Genomic DNA, 20031 nt, shown 5'->3' with positions numbered 1-20031 from the left:
ACCCTACCACCCCCGAGATTCCCCAGAGACAACTACTGAAATAGAGAAGGGTAATTCCCATACCGCCCACCCCATGGTCACACGATCAAAGAGTAAAGAGACTTCCGCCAGTTGAGCTTTAAACCCTCTGCCCTCGACCCCCTACCCACTGCAGTAATCACCCAACTGAAGGACATTGTCTTGCACATATACACATGTAAACACTTGAATGTTCTCTTTTTTCTTTCTCGCACATGCAGGTACCGCGTATTATTGTACTGCTAAGGAAACAGATAACTAACAAAGTTCATTGCCCAGGAGTAGATGCTACCCTCAGACGATAACTACCCTGAAGAGCTATCACACCAATTTGTCTATCACATAAAAAGGCCATGGTACCTGAAAAGAAGGAGGGTATGTGTCTACTACACAGCATTTCTCTTGGCCATAGAACAATCAATGCCCCATCTTCACCAATACTTGCCTGTCCTAAGAGATAGATCGCTTAGATTGGCGTGGGAACAGCTCTTCGCCTGGGCACTGAACGACTACTTGATAGGGAGAGCTTGAAAACAACAACTAACACTAATAACAAGCATATTGAGAATTTTCAGGCGGGCAACTTTAACGTCGCAAGAATTAGCTGCTGGACTGCAGCAAGGTAAGAGCAAAATGCCGGTGAGACTAGCCTCTGTAATAAAGATGATAGGGATTTTGATGATCACCGGGTTCTTGGCTGCCTCTGTATGGCAGAAAAGTTATGCTATCAATATTTCGGCTGTACCCAAACCTAATATACCCCCACCCACGGCTGCAACAGGTTTTACGTCAGGTGGTACTAGCAAAATTACACACAAGGGAAATAGAGTTAAACGCAGCACATACTCAGATAATAAAGGTATTGACAACTACATACAAGATTCAGCTCACGTCTCGAACAACATGTGGTACCAACACATGACCCAAATAGGTAAGCAGACAACAGAAGACAGCTGCTACGTTTGCTCATTGATCCCATACGCCATGAGCGCTTCTCGAACTTTCGTTGCCACGGAAATAGATGAAAAGACAGCACAATGTATAGTATACCTGGCACTGTTCCAAACGAAAGGGAGATTTCAAGGGACGACGGTGCACCTGGTATGGAAAACGCGAGACACATATCCATACGAAAACAACTTCCTCAAGACTTATTTGAGTTACCACAAGACCAGTTTGCATGCTGAAGCATTCAGATACATGACAAGTGGCCCTGAAAAAGGAGAAACAAAGAAAGTAACACTACAATACCTACCATGTGATTGGTACGCCACTGAAGTCCCTGGTAAACAAGGATGTTGGGAAAGACCACTGATAATAATAACAGGGAAGGTGTACCTGGACAACAAATGGGACATAGGAGTGGTTGGCAGCAACATGGTAACGAAAGAGGATTCTACAACTATTGCTGAACACAACGACAGATGTTGGATGACTTGGGTCAAATACGTACCCATGCTAACGTGGATAGAGAAGGATGAAGACCCAATAACAATACTGCCGCTGTCTGCACCTAAGGTATGCTACCAACATAGAGGAGAAGTGGACGTGGGATACAACACCAACTGTGCAAGCGTGGTGGAGTTACCTGAGGGGGGAGCAGGAACAGCAGTATTAATGGACCAATACTGGGCCTGCGGAGACAAGGCATACCACACACTGCCCCCTCCGTGGAACGGTATATGCACAATGGTACACGTTAATGTACCACCACTAGTGGTGCCCCAGAAACATGTGAACGTGGCGAACTTCCCTAAAATGGATGAAGGAAACAAGAGGAAGAAGAGATCTGTACAAACTCAGAAGGGGCCAGAGAACCAAAACAACAGCAACAACACTGTCCTGAATAGAAAGAAAAGACAAGGAGAACCTCTGACAGGAAATTACCTATGGGGAAGGTCGGAAACAGCACTCACTTCAATCCCACCAGAACACAGACTATTCAGCAGAGCAGCAATGTTCTTCTCCTCAATAATACATCCGGGACTACAGGCTTACGCAAACGCAAAATGGCTCCAGATAACTAGATGGGAACTAATGATGACAATTAATTCTACAGTAAATGGATTCAACGCAATAAAAGAGGAACTGCGAGCAGTGAGGATGGTAGCACTACAGAACAGATATGTACTGGACCTCCTCACAGCAATGGAAGGAGGAGTTTGCGCAAAGATAGGACAATCATGCTGCACATTCATTCCTGCTAACGATGCTGACAATGGTACACTGACAGAAGCAGTATCACAACTGGCCCAGATGCACTCCAAAATGATGGATGAAAGTAAAGGTGTGAAAAAGGATGACAGCTGGTTTTCACTATTATGGTCATGGATGCCATCTTGGCTGTCGGACGGAAGATTATAGTTGGATGCATAATACTGGCTGGAGCTGCACTGATCATAATTAGATTTTGGAAGGCCCGGAAGGCACGCACCACAGATGAAATGATCGAAATGGTTGGTATGCACCCCTTGATGCCGGCAGATGATGGCCAGCACACAGGCACAATAATAAAAGAGAAAAACTGCGCAAACAGATCATCACCAACCACCTGGACCCGCCATCTGTGAAGCTCGAAAACCCAAGAAACCCAAGGAGCTACATAGAGAAATGAGTATACTGCACACCTGGAGGAACATGTGTATATATGTATTGGTCATTTGAAGACCATGTCAACCACTATGGACATTTGGGAGGAGTAACTAAAATATGGAGAGTGAGAGGAGATAAGGAAAAGGATATGTTTGTGGTCGACAAGTCGACCAGAGGGAGGGCTGAAGTGGGAGAATGGAACAAAAGGCTCCCACCAATCCCCTCACACCCCTGGCCTAGAGGATCGCGGCCCAGACATCCGCCATGAGAGGAGTTTGCCCACCTACCAGATGACCAGATACCCTGGTACAGGAACATACGGATGTGCCCACCAGCCTGCCCTGCCCATGCCGACACCTGCGGCATGGATGAACTCGACTGAACCATGCAACAGTAAATGAACACATCGTTAGAGATGCCATGACGACCTAGCCAACGGTCAGCACACCCGTGCAAACATGCACACTGGACACTCCCACACCAATCCACACGAAGAACATATTTAGTGCTATGACGTAGGTGACGGACACACCCACTGACGCGCATCTTTATTATTTTTCACATAGGCTTTTCAAAATGCAGAAACGCAAGACGCACAATGAACTCATCTAAAATGCTTGCTCACGCTTCTCATAAACCCATGCATTGCAATGAGAAATATAACGAAGACATGATACTGGGGATAAAGCAATATGATACCATAACCTAAAGCGCTGTGTATCAAACGTTTCCACCTATGCACCAGGCCCAAGTAGGCCGCAAGCAAGAGCTTCCATGAACAATGAATGAGCAAGAGTACATTTGCTGACCCTGCAGAATGAGCCCGGCGAGAGCAGACAGTCAAGGGCACAATGTTGCAAACTCGCATGCCGCAAGCCGACGCCAAGGTCACACCTGCAAATTAAGCCAGGCACACAGTGGAAAATGCAATATTAATTGTGCAGAATTCTGCCTCAACCACGGTCTCGCCTCACGTGACCAAGCCAAACCTGACAGGGTGCCAGGCCCAGGAGGAGGGAGGCGCCTGGATCCCACGTTTCAAGACACAGGCAGATACAATTAAGCGACTCAATGGACATCTGCGGCGGGGGGGAGTAGTCTGCCTTCCAGCATATGAATAAATCCTCACATTGTCTGCACATACCCATAGTGATACATTGTTGCAAATGACAGGTCCACCGCGAGCTGGGAACAGCGATGGTCCCAGACTGGGGGGCTCGCGAGTGGACCAATCAGAACATGGGGATCTTATCACTGACGCCATTAACATTAGCCAATCCTCAGGGGTCTTCATGTAACAATTTTCATGTATCAAATTGAAGGAACACCCCAAGTATACCACCTGACTGACCCTCAACCACTAATAACGCTCTCTATACGTATGCTATACTAACCCTACCACTCGAGGAACCAATCCAGAGTGGCGATAGGTTTTTTGCTAACTTTCCCAGGTGACGCAAGTAGCGCGTCATACTAAGGTAAAAAGGGCCTGCGAGCCCCACGATTGGAGAGAGAGTGTCAGGACGGACGCGTACGATCCTTGACCCATCCCTGCCGTTTTGTTTAATAAACAACAGAATCACCTTGCTTCTTGCGTGTGTCTCATACTCATTTTTTTTGGGATATACGGGAGGAGTTGGGGCCTCCCTGCACGGAGGTCCGCGGACGGCCCAACCGACCCCGGAAGAATTTCCCCCCCCGACAGCGGCATCAAAGGTTGATTTTAAAATGCAACCTGACACGGCTCTCCCCTCTGCCGAAACTCGTGCCAATTGGCTTTTTAAGGGTTCTGGGGCGGAGTCTATGAGAGCCGTGACTTCTTCCCACTGGTGGCAGTTGTAACTAGCCAGCAGGGTGGTGGAGTTGGCAATCCTTGCCTGGTAGGCGGAAGTGGAGGCTACTTTCCTGCCCAAGCCATAAATCTTCTTGCTCTCCTTGTCGGGGGGAGCTTCGGACGATGACAAGGGTGTTCCCGCCCTCTTACGGGTGTTTGTAACAACCAGGGAGTCCGGTTTGAGATGTCCCCTTATGTACAGTGGGTCAGATTGGGCTGCCCTGAAAAGCTTTTCAATTCTGGGGTTTACTGCCCTAGTGATATTGGGGTTAACAAGGGAAGGGTCTATCCTCCTTTGTATTGACTTAAGGATAGGCATGGCCTGAGCAACAGGTCTCCTTTCTCCCACCAATTCCTCTGCAAAGTCCCTCTCTTCCTGAGCACCTTGGGTGTCAATGTGGAAGTGCTGTGCCGCTCTGGACAGGACCTCATTCAGGAGAGGCTGGTTGTCGACAGGGGAGTCGGTAACCGCGGGCTCTTTCTCTACCGGGGAATCTACCCTGTATGTATCTGGGTCCTCCTCCTCCTCCTCTTGGTCCTCATCATCCCCATAATAGCCTGTCCCAGTTTGTTCTTCGAACATGCCCACGTCTGGATCCTCACCAAAGGATGGATCTTCCTGATATTGAGAATAGGGCTGTATATAGAGGGGGTCTGAAGACTGAGTTGGTGTTTCACCCCGGGACTTCTTACTTGGGGGTATAGGATCCTTAGAGCCTGAGGGAATTGACCCTTCTGGGTATAAGAGAGAAAGTGTTCTGGGTTTTTGGCGTAGAAATCTGCCAATGATGACATCCTTGACATTACTCTGTCTATGTCATCACTGGACCATTCCCTTGAACTGGGAATAACTCTTTCCTGGAGTGCTTTCCCTGTTTTATCCTGACTAGACCTACTGGTTTGAACAGGGGTCTTAGGGACAACAGACTGAGATTTGTCCTGACTAGACCTACTGGCCTGAACAGGGGCCTTAGGGACAAGAGATTGAGACTTGTCCGTCTGTTTAGGTGGAGTAGAATGTAGTTTAGGAGTGGAAGTAGGCTGGGACTGCTTACTTTGTTGTTTTCCCCCCTCCCCGTGGGTGGAAGAGTGTTTCCCCGATCTTTGGGCCCTATCAGAGCTTTTCGATGCCTGGCACCGAAATTCGGGGGTAGAGTCCCTGTCTCTGGAGAGTGTAAGGGATTCGGTAGCAGCCTTCGCGCTGCCTGCAGACGCCGACTCCTGGAGTGGGGCCTGGGGCTAGCTGTCGGCGTCGTCCTCCGACGACCGAACCTCAGTCACTAAGGGGAGCGAGGCACTCTTAGCAACAGTGGAGGGTTGCCTGGTGTCATGAGGGGATCTCGAACGCGAACGCCCAGAGGACACTGACTCGGGGGACCGTTCTCTACGTGCCTCTTTCCGAGAACTCGACGTGCGCGTCGAGTCTCGGTTGGATCTTTGTTTGCTGAAAGTGGTGTGGGTAGCGCTCGTGTCGCCGGGGGTCTTCCCCATAGCTGCCCTGCCGGACAACCTTCCGAGGTCGGGGACTTGCGCTTGGCTGTCCATCGACGCCACATTGCCCTCGCCGTCCGAAAGTACGGCGTCGCTGCCATCGCTGAAGGCACCCTCTGCGGCCATGGCCTCTTGTCGCCTGGCGTGGTGGGCCCAAAGTTTTGTCGAACGGTCCTTAAGGGTCTTCGGTTTAAACCGACTGCACGCTCTGCAATTCGCCTCGGGGTGGTCCCTCGGCAAGCAGAGGTTACACGTGGCGTGTCTGTCAACCCAAGGATACTTGCGGTTGCACTTGGGGCAAAATTGAAAAGGGGTACCCTCCATACGCACCCTGTGGCAGCGGGCTGGGAGTGTAGGAATATAAGTAATGTACCTATATTAATCAGAGTGTAGGATATGTGCCACCCCCCACTCTCCCTACTTGCAGGGCCGAGTCCAGAGGACTTCCGAGGCCTGGGCCGAGGCCAGAGGCCTTCCGAGGCCCAAATCCGTCGCTGTAGTCCGACGGTTGAATGTTCTCCGATCCGGCGTCGAGTGTCGATGTTCGGAGACTCGACGTATAGGTGGAATAAACGGGGAAATATATAACAATATTTGTAAAATCTGACTAAGTCAGGGAACTCCGCTCAGTGCTTCCAACCAGCATGGCAGAAAAAAACAATCTGAGGGTCCTAGAAGCGTGAGGGATCATGGGTACAGTGGACGTCACACTAGGGATAGTATTACTGGCACGCCCTGTGTCGACGCCCATTTTCGAGTTTCGAAAAACAAACTAATACTCCGCAGCTTCCACTAAATGTCGGCCTATGCACAGCATGTGATCTAAGCAGATTCCACAATCCTCAACACCCACACACAATGTCTGGCAAATGATGCACGATTTTGGTACTTTCTCCTAAATTACATGGAAGATGGCTCACAGACCCATAACTGGGTAACCAAGTCTGGGGATGTGCTGTGTCATACTCACACCTGAAGCGTGGATTATACACATACTCCTATACTGGGTCTTCCTAATATTGGTAAAATGTCTCAGATTAGAACGGGAAGGTGCACAAAGGACTGGCTGGTCTCTGGCAACTGGCACACCCACTTTCCACCAAAGTGTCATGCTTGGCCTGCCACATAGTGCATTAGGGCCTTCTGAATACTCTTCCTGCAACTAATCTAGGCTTCCGTAAACCTAACATTTCGGAGACTCTGGAGGTCATTACAACCTTGGTGCTAAGTGCACCAACTTTACCACCATGGTGTAAACTCCGTTTACACCATGGTGGATGGCGGATTTACCGCCCCATTCCAAGGTGAGTGGGGCGGTAAATCCCCATTTCCCATTTTCCCTTCCCCATTCCCATTTTTGCCCCATAGGGCATAATGGGAGTGGGGAAGGCGCTAATTACGCTGCCGTAATTTACGGCGGCGTAATTAGCACCATGGCGGGTTAGCGCCATGGATTTTAACGCCTGCTAAAAGCAGGCGTTAAAATCAGAATCAGGCGTTAAGGGTTAACGGTGGCGTTAACCCTTAACGCCTGAGTTGTAATGAGGGCCTCAGTGTTAGGAAATATTTATTTGCTGGTTTCCTTCCAGAGGCATCTATGAAATCACCATGTTTTGCTGCTGTTTTGAAGCAGGCCTGTTTTGAACCTGAGCTGCCTTTTTGGAGGAAAGTAAAGCTAATCTATTTTGGAGGCACTAATCAGTCTTTATGGCTGTTAGAGCAGAGGGACGCTGTACTCCATTGTAAAATTCCTTGTTTATTTTAGATTGCAAAATCACCTTACAGGGTTGTACGGTAGGGATACCTTGTGTCCCTTTAATGGTTTCTTTTGTAACTTTGTGTTTACTTGCATAATGTGTGCAAGATTGAGTATTTTACTATTGTGTATTGTATTCTTGCTTTCACTGCCGGCTGGCTTTGCCAACACTTGTTCAGAATACTTGAAAGACTCCCCTAGCTTGCTGCAGAGCGTTTTATTGGGACGTGTGACTCCCATCTCTTCTAGCATGGGAAGGACCTTTAGAGTGTAGGGAGCTTATAATTATAAGTCTGTGTATTGTGTTTGAATGCATTTATTTTTGTCTATTACTTCTTAAAATTAGTTACTTACCTTGTTGTATCTTCACTTACTTCGCAACACTACAGTGTTCTACTGCTGACCTTACTTTGTTTAAAATACTGGTGCATTGTAGCCTGAGCACCAAAAAGTGAATGTGTATATATATATTAGTTTTGTCTATTTAGTGATTAACTTATCTGTGATTTTCAATTGATTAGGAGTTGTGATGAATTGCAGGATTCAGCCACTTCTTCCCAGGGGGGGGGGACATTTCCCTGTGAGGCCAGGGAGATGAGCACACTACGCAATGCGCTCCTTAGGGGTAGAGGCAAGCACGACCGCACCGGTAGATATCCCCCCCTTCCCCTTGGGGGACAAGGACTCCTGTTCCGACAAGGATCTCTCTAACCAACCTACTTGTAACCCATCAGTTGTAATGCCTTCCAAAAGCAAACCTGAAGAACACACTCATATTTGTGATTGTCATGCAGAATCCTTGAATCAACTCAAGTGGAAGTCCTTATCACTGAGACGAAGATGATGACAGGAACAGTACAGAGTACAGAGTACAATCATTACAGAGAAGAATGACTTTGATGCTCCACTGGGGAATTCACAGCACAGCGTCATAAAAATGGGTAGATGAAACCCGAATGAGAGAGATGCCTGGGAGTTTCAAGTCAGCCGAGCAAGGAGAGCCGCAGGAGACCCGGATGCACAGTTCTTGAGGTCGGATAGAAGCTGGCATGTGAACGCTATACGGGGAAGACCCGAAGCAAGAAGAACGGAGGGAAGGAAACTTCAGATAAGGAATCAAGGCAGAGGTGATGGTGTGACAAAGTCGGTACACTAGGGAGTCCAACAACGATGCCTACTCGACCTGAAAAAGGAATGGGTGCTCAGAAGCAGAGAAGTACACCGACAAGTGAGAAGCCAACCCGACAATCCAAGGAATGGTTTCCATCCTCAGTGATGCTGACCCCAGGAGAAAAATGTAACAGGAAAGGCAGTAGACCTGAGAGGGATACAGAGAATAATGAAGCAAAGCATCATACTGGTCCCAGTGTGGGCCTTATACAGAAGCAGAGCAAGCATATATGCAAGACGGAGAAAAGGGAATCATCACTGAAACATTCATACTCATGCCAGTAAAACCCAAAGGGTGGAGAAAAGAGAAACATTACTGGAACTTTCATGCTCTTCCCAGTAACCATCAAGTGGTGGAGGAGAGTGAGAATCATTCTGGAGATGCTTCTAACTGGCCCAGCTAGACTAAAGAAGGGACATTGAGTAGAGGAAAATTGACAAGCTTTATAAAGGAGGGAAAAGAGAAGAACAATATCAGGAGGGGCAACCAAGGTGTCAAGGATACGGAAGAGAAAGTGAAGAGACCCATATCTCAACTGTATGAACTGATCAAAGTAGTTGCCCAGAACTACCTTTAAATAAGTTACTAAACGGAACCTGCTGGAAAGCAGACCACAGGAGAAGGTAAAGTCATTCTGTGCCTTAGTTAATTTTGATAGTGGCAAGGACAGGTTAGATTAGTTTTCAACAAAGGGTGAATCTTCACTTTTGACTCACCGACGACTGACGAGCACCCTTGTTAGTCTGTGTTAGGTAGGGAAAACCATAGCTCATGGAAAGTTAGGAGTTTTTACTTTTTTTGTTTATTAAAGAAAATTCCAAAATAGCAGAACCAAGTCCTTGTCCCTCTCCTGATCCGCCACAGAGTGCCCAGTGTGTGACTAACTGTACTCTTGACCATTCTAACACTTTCCTAATTCTAAGTCTTACCTCTAAGTCATACTACCCTGAAACAGTTTGGGTAGACATTAGTACTTTTCCTGTTCACTAGAAAAGGGTGGTCTCTAAAACTGTCCAGAGGGCAGATTCTGAAACTCATTTTAGCACTCAGTAAAAGGAAACGATACATTTCAATGGCAGCTCTCAGCCAGATTATTGTCCACTTGGTTCATTTACTGCACAATAAAGTGCAAGCCACTGTATAACGAAACTAACACTCTTGGCATTCCCAGATTCTCTCATTATGTGGCATAAACACAAAGGCATTGGATGAAAAACAGTGAAGAGATCAGTGCTTAAGTGTGTTATCGTGTATCGCTCTAGTTCAACGTGGGAACACATTTTTATTCTATCTAAATGGCCCATGATCAATTACCAGACCAAAATGAGTCAATGAAAGTGCATGAACAGACCTTCTCACAATAATAACTTTCTCATTTGACATACTTGCGAGTGTTGTGAGGAAGAGCGAGTCCTGCCACATAGATTGCAATAAAGATCAAAACAACAGCCTCAGACTCAGAGACGGGGAAGTGCTCCGTGGCCATCTCCTGGCCCAGCACAGGGAAATAGTAGAGACTCAATCCCGTTGCATGGCTGATGATAAGTGGGGCCACCAAGGAAAGGAAACCAGGCTTTGATACCTAAACAAAAAAGGACACAGGTGCAGAAGAGTTGTTAGTAAACAGAAAATAGCAGACGTAAACATTCTAGCTGCAAGATTAATCAGGGCCACATACAAGAAAGATGAGAGGGAGGCGATGACATGGGCCGAAAGACTACATTTACGTATATCCCAAAATTGAATCAAGATTTAAATAACCACATCCAAAGTAAACTGAGGAATTAGTAATGCTCACAGATACAATTACTGACTGAGAACAATCCCACTGTCAAAGTATTGCAGCAATACAATTCACTCAAACAGCATCTAAACAGATGATGTTCATCCCACATATTCCTCATCTTTGATATTCAATATCAAGCTTAACCTTCTTTGGAATTTTTTTTCTGGCACAGGGCTCTGTGAGACACGATGTCCCTCGAGGGCCTCCATCTCGAGGGTGAGGACATCCATCACTCTCCCCAGCCTACCCCACAGTAGAGTTTCCCATGCTATTACAGCTTTCGCTCCTTCAAAGCTTAGTATGGTCAAATCCGTGGTCATGCGGGTAGTTTCTACTAAAAGAAAAAACAGAACTGAAGCCAGCTGGCACTGCATGTGCTTTATAGGGTGATGTCATATCACATGCACATGCTCGAGGGTGATGTCATAGCACGTGCAGCGCCAGTTGGCTTCAGTTCTTTTTCTTTCAGTAGAAACTACCCGCATAACCACAGGTTTGACTATACTAAGCTTTGAAGGAGCGAAAACTGTAATAGCATGGGAAATTCTACTGTGGGGTAGGCTGTGAGTGCGATGAGTAATACGTAGGAGGAACATTCAGTCATGTAAAGTAGTAGACTGTAGTCGGAATGCAGGGTTCACAAGGTACGATTTATTGCCGTGTTAAACTTTCAAACAGCCTCTCATTATAAACAACAAAACATGCTTAAATGTGGCTCAGCAGGCTTGCTCGGAAAAAAGGTGAATCAATTCAGAGTTCGCATGAATGTCCTCTTAACCTTTGCTCGTCTTTGCAAGAAAAATAACCAGGTCACATAAATTCCTTTCCCCGGACACTAGCTTTCCGTTCCTTCGCCAGCTGTCCAAATTGGGTTTTTAAAAAAACGAAAACAGAGGGTAAACCCACGGAAACACTGTCCTTTGAAAATGGTTTACGGCCAGATTTTCCTTGTCAGTGAATCCGCTTCGGTAGTGTTCCCGGTGCTGCCGTTCTTCGAGCCTCTCCTGGCGGAGAGTCTGCCTCTTGATAAGGATTTCCGCAATGCCGAGCCTTCTGCCTCCTAGTGCGCCCAGTGTACATCACCTGGGGATTCCTCCCACTTCTTTGTGGTCTCCAGCCAGTGCTGCTGCTGTAATGTGAGACACCTGATGAGTTTCCCGGGGCTTCTTTTAACTCATACTTTGCTCCTCCCCTCCCCTCAGCTTCCACCCTCCTTTCCTGCACACTTCCCACACCTGCAGCCAGTTTGCCTTCACTCCTCCACCCTGCTCCATGCACTGTTTGTCCATCCCAACCTGTACTGCTATGGGGGTACCTGTCACTGTACCGCATGACAGGGCTGTATCTATACCGCTTCCCTTTGTTCATTTCATCTTTTCCCCCACCTGGTCTCCATTTCCCGTGGTGGTTTATGGGACATGTAGTTTTGTTCTGTCCTGCTGATGTAACATTTTGGGTGCTGGGTCGAAAAGTTAGAATGGGGTTGTCTTTTATCTCCATTGCCTCTTTGACCTCCTCACATACTCCCCCCCCCCAGGGAACCAGGCCGTTCGGGCCGGTTCAGCACCCTGGATAAATAATCAGCAACTAACTGATACTTTCCGGGTTTATGTACTGTAACAAAATGATAGGGCTGAAGAGTCAAAAACCACCTCAGAACCCTATGGTTTGAATCCTTCTGGGTGGCCAGCCATCTGAGAGGTGCATGATCCGTAAAAATGGTAAACTTCCGCCCTAGTAGGTAATAACGGAGGGACTCTACTGCCCACTTTATTGCCAGACATTCTTTTTCTAGCGTGGAGTACGGTATCTCATGTGGCAGGAGTTTTCTACTGATGAATGCGATTGGACAAAGGTTTTGTTCCGTCCCCTGGGATAGCACTGCGCCTAGACCGCATCCTGATGCATCTGCCTGCAAAAAAAAGTCTTTAGAGAAGTCCGGGCAGTGTAGGACCGGCTGGGTTGATATTAGCTGTATTAATTGTTCAAAGGCTTGCACCGCTTCAGGAGTAATTTTAAGTGGCCTATCGGTTTTCAAGGCGTCCGTCAGTGGTGCCGCAATTGTAGAAAAGTGTGGTATGAATCTTCTGTAATACCCTACGAACCCTAGAAATGCTCAGATCTCCTTCTGTGTCTCTGGAATACGTAGTTTTTCCAAGGCCTGTATTTTGTCTACCAGGGGTGTGATTACCCCCCAACCCACCGAATATCCTAGATACTTAGTGGTTTTGGCTGCCAGTTTGGTTTTCTTGGGATTAATATGTATCCCGGCCTCTTGTAAGGATTTAATTACTTTGGTGAGATGTACTAAGTGTTCTTCCCAGGTTCTACTGAAAATAACTATGTCATCCAAATAGGCCGCCGCATATGGTTCATGAGGTTTTAAGATCTTGTCCATTAAGGCCTGAAACGTAGCAGGAGCCCCGTGTAACCACAAATGGTAACACCGTAAACTGAAATAGCCTTTGGGGTGTTGAGAAGGATGTTTTCTCCTGATCCGCCGGGTTGATCGGTATCTGCCAATATCCTTTGGTTAAGTCCAAGGTGCTCAAGAAGGATGCTTTTCCCAGCTTCTCTACCAGTTCATCAATTAGAGGCATTGGGTAGGCTTCGTATCGAGAAATGGCATTTAATTGCCTAAAATTCACACAAAACCGTGTGGTACCATCTGGTTTGGGCACTAGCACCACAGGTGAACACCATGCGCTCTTGGAGGGAATAATGGTACCTAGTTTCAGCATACTATCTATTTCTTGTGCTATCTTTCCCCTTTTTGCTTCAGGGATTCTGTAGGGTCGGAAGCGTACAATTTTGCCTGCCTCTGTGGGGATGCAGTGGGTACACATATAGGTTCTTCCTGGTATACTCGAGAATACTTTTGCCACAGGTTCTAAGGTGGAAAATAACTCCGTTCTTTGGGTGTCGCTCAATTGTTCCCCCAATCCCACATCTTTTATGCCGCTAGCCGAGGTTGTGACCATTTGTTCTGGGACCGACAGCTCTGCCAGGGTTGTACACAATACAGCTGAGTACCCTTCTTTCCATAACTTGAGGAGATTAATGTGATAGTTCTGATGTTCGTTTTGCCTATCAGGTTGTTCTACCTCATAGTTAACTGGGCCCAATATTTTTGTGATGCTGTACGGGCCTTTCCATTGGGCGAGCATTTTGTTGGTGTGAGTGGGTAATAGTACCAACACCTTGTCTCCTACTTAAGCGTTCTCGGTCTGCTTCCTTTATCATAATATTCCTGTCGTCTTTCTTGAGTCCGACCCAGGTTTTCCTGTGCATAATCTCGGAGTTTTCCCAGGTGCTCTCTTAAGTCATTAACATATTCAGTGAGGTTTGTTTCCTCCTGGTTTTCCCAGGTATCGTTCAGTAATCCCAAGATAGATTTTGGTTGTCTTCCAAATAATAATTCAAATGGGGAATACCCCGTTGAAGATTGTGGAGTGTCCCGTAAAACCATCAACACCCATGGCAGCACTCGCTCCCACCCCAGACCAGTGGGACTGGTGGCTCTTTTTATCATTTGTTTGATGGTTTTATTATATCTTTGCACCAGCCCATCCGTTTGTGGATGGTACACAGAGGTTCTCAAATGGTTGATTCCAAGGGTCTTGCATACCTCCTTCATGACAACTGACATAAAATTACGTCCTTGGTCGGTCACAATCTCCAAAGGAATCCCTACTCTGGCAAAGTAGGGCAAGAGGGCATCACATACTTGTCTTGCAGACATTCCTCTTAATGGAAACGCTTCGGGGTACCTAGTGGCATAGTCCACTACCACTAGTATGAACCGGTATCCTCTGCTGGTAGGTTCCATAGGCCCCACAATGTCTAGCCCTATTCTCTGAAAGGGTTCTTTGATCAAGGGCATCCTTTGTAGCGGGGCTCGGGCCGGTATATGTGGGCTTGTTTTCTGACATTTCCCACATTTTTGGCAATACTTTGACACCTCCGCGTAGACTCCGGGCCAGTAGAAATTTCGCAACACCCTTTTTATCGTCATGTTCTCCGCTAGATGTCCCCCTGTGGTATGGTCATGTGCCAGCTGTATCAGCCCTTTCCTGTAGGACTGGGGAACCAACAATTGCTCCTTCTCTATGTTATCAGGGCCTTGAGTTACTCGATATATTAATCTGTGTTTTTCTTTAAAGTAAGGCGTAGTAGGGTTGGTCCCACTAGCGTCTAGGGCTTGTTCTCTGGCTCTTTTTAGCGTTTCATTTAACCCTGTTTCTGTTTGAAATGATGGCATATGATCCCCTACTTTCCAGTTGTGATGCTGGAAATGCATCGGAGGGACAGGGCCTCTGTATCCTTGTCCTTTACGGCCTTTTATCGTGTGTTCTGTCGTATTTTCCGCGCAGGAGTTCATGTGGGACTCCTGGCGGTGCAGCTCTCTCTCTTTTGGTTTGGTGAACGGACCCGTGGGATACCCTTAGGGCACCCATGGGTGGGGGTACAACCCTGTGCCCCTAGTGTATGTTTTTGAGCACCTGTGTGTGGCCCGCAGAGCAGGTTATAGGCTGGTGGCAGCTCCATGCTGGCTTTGACAGGTGCGCTGAGTATCCTCCAATTTGGGATACCCCGGCCCTGCCATTGGAATCAGTTGATTCCTGATGGAAAACAAGATGGCCCCTGTGGCATCTTGCTCTCTATTACCTATTACCTTGTTTTCCCAAAGTCCTGGGAAGCCCTGACTCTATCCCTTCCCCCTGACTGGCTGTTGGGTGGAAGTGCCATATATGGTGTGGTTGCGAAGGCCCGGCCAGACTAGCTGGAGCCTTCCCAGTGACTGTATGTTGTGAGTGTCTGAGCGGGAGGAGGATGGCCTGAATCTGAATGCACTGCGTGCGTGATTGGCTGACTGACTGCATGAATGCCCTTCTGGATGATTGGCTGCTGAGTGGGACCTAGCAGTGTGGATGAGAGACAGAATAGTATATCTGGGGACCTCTCACAACTGGAAATCGTTCAGAAGCTGAAGTCCACTACGACGAGTAACCGGAGTAACTGAAGCTTGACCTTGAAGCCCTGCTGGAAGAGAAGAATTGCTGTTGCTCTCCTTCACAATCTGAAAGCTGCTGTGTCTCCAAGGACTGACCCAGAGAAGACCTGTTAAGGTGCCCTCTTCCCGAGCTACGAGGGACTATCGTGCACAGCTGCTCTTTGCCAACGCTCCCTGGTAGACAGGCCTACGACAGGCTGCCGACCGGAGACTGGGACTGCCGCGGAATCCCTAAGAGAAGCACACGGACTGTTGTCCGCCACTGTTGACGACCGCCGTCGCCGACTGGAGCCGCCGTGCTCCCGTTTGCTTAAGAACTTCAATTGATCGGACGCTCTCGTCTGCATCGACGCCCGTTTTATCCCGCTGGAGAAGGCCCGACCATCGACGCGCAGAGGAGCATCCGCCGGTGGGTTTCCCGCCACCTAAAAGACCACAGAGACGCCGACGACTCGACGCCCTTGCTGGGCCACAGTTCTTCATCCTCTCTTTGCGGTCCAGAACTATCGTCACCGAGGTGCCCCGCACGCCTCTTCCTTGAAGGATGCCAACGCTCCGCCGTCGAGGAGCACTGCTAGGAACGAAGCTGCCACTTCACCGCCGTAGTTCAACCTGTTCTCCGTCAGATGTTCGACGACCCGTGACTCCTGCCTTAAAGGGAGGGCACTTAAGAAGGGCCATCGATTCCCTGCCGCCGAACGCCGAGTTCCTCAGCGCCTCTCGACGATCCGTGGCTCCTGCTTCAAAGGGAGTCACCCCAGAAGGATCTGTCGACGCATCTTCGAAGAACTCTACTCCACAAGGTACATTGGGGGGGTAAAACCTTAATAGGAGGAAATAAGACTAGTGAACAATATATGGACTGGGCTTGTGCGATATATCTTTATTTTACAGGTTGCCCAGTTGGGGGGATCTCCACACAGAACTGTGTCTAAAGGTAGAGGCCAGTAATCTGCCTATTGTTCCAACCATCTTGCGTTCCTTCCCATCTCTATTGCTGGTTTCCTCGTTATTGATCTGTGTGACATTTTAACCGTACAGTTGATGCACTTTAATGAGATTTGATAACATTGGTGGTACCACTTTAGAATTGTATATATTTATCATTGTTGATTTCCGAGTACAAAGTGCGTTATTGTGATCGTGTACATACCTTTTTGAATATTAATTATATAAAGACTGTTTTCAGTAATACAGTGTGTGGACATTCCTTCGTGGGGGTTCGGGGACTACACTGTACTTAAGAACCAGCCTGCATCACCTCCTGAGAAGCTAGGCCTTGATTGCTCGTCCATTGCTACTGCTTGAGAATCTTGGCTAGGGTCCTCTGTGCCTCTCCTCTACCATATAGAGAGCGGAAGTACAGGCACCCCCCACCAGTATCTTCACACCAGTCTATAATGTAAATGTGTCTTTACTTTTCCTGATTCCCCCGGTTCATCCTTTTCTGGGTTTTGGATAATTTTTCTCGAATGCAGCGCCCCACTAGATCAGTTTGTGCAAAGGGGGCCTCTCTTAACCATCTATCAAATTCCGGTAGATCTGTTCCTATCAGTACCGGGGAGGGGAGGGTAGGAATAATGGCTGCTTTGATTGGCATCTCCTGCCCCTGCAATCCCAACAAATTGTCTTTGGTAGGATACCCTTTCACATCCCCATGCACACATTTGATGCCAATGGTTCTCACCTGTTCGTGATCTTGCTTGCTCACATGGGGCTGTATGGCCGTCTGTCGGCTTCCGCTATCCATCATTGCTTGACCCATCCGCTGTGACTTCTATCACATAAGGTAACCGTTTCCTTCTGTATTCCTGAGTTTGTAAGGTCCTGATTTCCATTGGTTCAGGTTTAGGTTTTCGGGAGCAAAATTGAGCAATATGACCCCATTCCCCACATTCGAAACATTGGGGTGCCGTTCCTTTGTTTGTAACAACCCCATTAGGTCGGGGTTCTGGCCGGTTCCTGGGTTCGGTGCTTGGCCCCTTGTAATGCCCACTGCGTAAGACGGGAGTCGCCATACTTGGTCTCAAGTGGGTCGCTGGGATGGCCCGAGTGTTACCTGCCTTCTGATATGCTGTTGCCACATCTATGGCCTCGGTTAAAGACAGATGGTGATGTTGCCTAACCCACCTCTGTATGGGTCCGGGTAAGGCATCAATGAATTGTTCCATCATTACTTTATCCTTAATCTGTCCTATTGTGGCAGTGCCTGTTTGTAGCCATTTTTCCGCCAAATCGTGCACTCTGTAGAACAATTGTCTTGGGCTTTTGCTGGGTTTCAATCTGGTTTCTCTAAACTTGAGTCTGTAGGATTCTTCATCCATACCGAGTCTTTCCAACACTGTTTTTTTAATCTCAGTATATGGAGTGTCCCCTGTGGGGTTGGCAGCTTGGTATGCCCCCCTGCATTGCCCTGTGAGCAGGGGTGCGAGAAGGCCCATCTGTGAGCAGGGGTGCGAGAAGGCCCATCTGTCCTGCGGCCATTGAGCTGCTCTGGCTATTCTCTCAAAATTCACAAATAAAAAACTGGGGTCTTCTCCTACTTGGTATTTCTGTAATACCGTGGACGGTATCGCGGGATGCGTCTATGTGGTGGCCACTGCTTCTCCCAATATTCTTAAAGCTTCCCGTCCTTGCTCTTGTGCTGCACTTTGCACTTGTATGGCTTGTTGGAGGGCTTGTCTGTCTGCCTGCGCCTGATGGCCTTGCACTTGGATAAGTTGTTGCAGTTGCTGCTGCCCCTCTGAGTGCCTTTATCACAGCTTCCATTCTGTCTGCCTTGGTGTTCTCTTGAATACCACCGCTGCCACCACTGTAAAGTAATAGACTGTAGTCGGAATGCAGGGTTCACAAGGTATGATTTATTGCTGTGTTAAACTTTCAAACAGCCTCTCATTATAAACAACAAAACATGCTTAAATGTGGCTCAGCAGGCTTGCTCGGAAAAAAGGTGAATCAATCCAGAGTTCGCATGAATATCCTCTTAACCTTTGCTCCTCTTTGAAATAAAAATAATCAGGTCACATAAATTCCTTTCCCCGGACACTAGCTTTCCGTTCCTTCGCCAGCTGTCCAAATTGGGTTTTTTTAAAAACGAAAACATAGAGAGGGTAAACCCACGGAAACACTGTCCTTTGAAAATGGTTTACGGCCAGATTTTCCTTGTCAGTGAATCTGCTTCGGTAGTGTTCCCGGCGCTGCCGCTCTTCGAGCCTCTCCTGGCGGAGAGTCTGCCTCTTGATAAGGATCTCCGCGATGCCGAGCCTTCAGCCTCCTAGTACGCCCAGTGTACATCACCTGGGGATTCCTCCCACTTCTCTGTGGTCTCCGGCCAGTGCTGCTGCTGTAATGTGAGACACCTGATGAGTTTCCCGGGGCTTCTTTTAACTCATACTTTGCTCCTCCCCTCCCCTCAGCTTCCACCCGCCTTTCCTGCCCACTTCCCACACCTGCAGCCAGTTTGCCTTCACTCCTCCACGCTGTTCCATGAACTGTTTGTCCATCCCAACCTGTACTGCTATGGGGGTACCGGTCACTGTACCGCATGACAGGGCTGTATCTATACTGCTTCCCTTTGTTCATTTTATCTTTTCCCCCCACCTGGTCTCCATTTCCCATGGTGGTTTATGGGACATGTAGTTTTGTTCTGTCCTGCTGATGTAACATTCTGGGTGCTGGGTCTGAAAGTTAGAATGGGGTTGTCTTTTATCTCCATTGCCTCTTTGACCTCCTCACAAGTCAAAATAAACTTTCCAGGGGTAAGTAACGTGCTCTTCAAATGGACTGTGTCCTCCCACACATTGCTCATTTTTGATAGACTCCCAAAGCAGTGTTTGTTTTGGTGGAGGGAGTAGGATTTTAGCCATCAATGGTTCCCATGAACTGAATGGGAGGACAGCTTTTCCAAAGCTTCAATCCCGACAGAGGGAAGACACAAGGCAGTAATGCTTCGTGAAGGTAGCCGCCTCACAAATGTTTTTTCAGAGCCGTAGAGGTAGCCATGCCCCTGGTGGAATGGACCCTTAAGCCTTCTGGAGAATCTTTGACTGCCAGCCTGTAGCATTCGGACATTGCAAGAATGATCCATCTGGATAAGGTCTGCTTGGTCACAGCCTGTCCCAGTTTGTGACCTGTATAGTCTATAAAGAGATGATCATCTATACGAAGCTTGGATAATCTAGAGATGTGGAAGTTTATAGCTCTACGTGGAATCAATCTGTGTAATCTCTCCTCTTTGCCAGGATGAGGTGGAGGATAGAAAGTGGGCAATACAATTTTCTGCCCTACATGAAAATCTGAAATGATTTTAGGTAACAATGAAGGCGTAACCCTCAGAACAAACTTATCCTAGTGGAAAATAGTAAAGAGT

At 47.7% G+C, this 20031-nt stretch overlaps 1 protein-coding gene across 3 annotated transcripts in view; it reads right to left on the bottom strand.

Annotated features, from left to right (window-relative positions):
• GPAA1 (glycosylphosphatidylinositol anchor attachment 1) overlaps nucleotides 1-20031 on the bottom strand; it is a 356377-nt gene that overhangs the window by 21624 nt on the left and 314722 nt on the right. For all 3 annotated transcript variants that reach the window (XM_069621807.1, XM_069621808.1, XM_069621809.1), the window contains one exon: nucleotides 10248-10444. In XM_069621807.1, coding sequence (XP_069477908.1) covers nucleotides 10248-10444 — 197 coding nt within the window. The remainder of the gene's footprint in view (nucleotides 1-10247; nucleotides 10445-20031) is intronic.

Source organism: Ambystoma mexicanum, chromosome 5q (genome assembly GCF_040938575.1).
Source record: "Ambystoma mexicanum isolate Mex_15411 chromosome 5q, UKY_AmexF1_1, whole genome shotgun sequence".
Classification (NCBI taxonomy): Eukaryota; Metazoa; Chordata; class Amphibia; order Caudata; family Ambystomatidae; genus Ambystoma; species Ambystoma mexicanum.
This window is presented reverse-complemented; position numbering and strand designations above follow the sequence as displayed.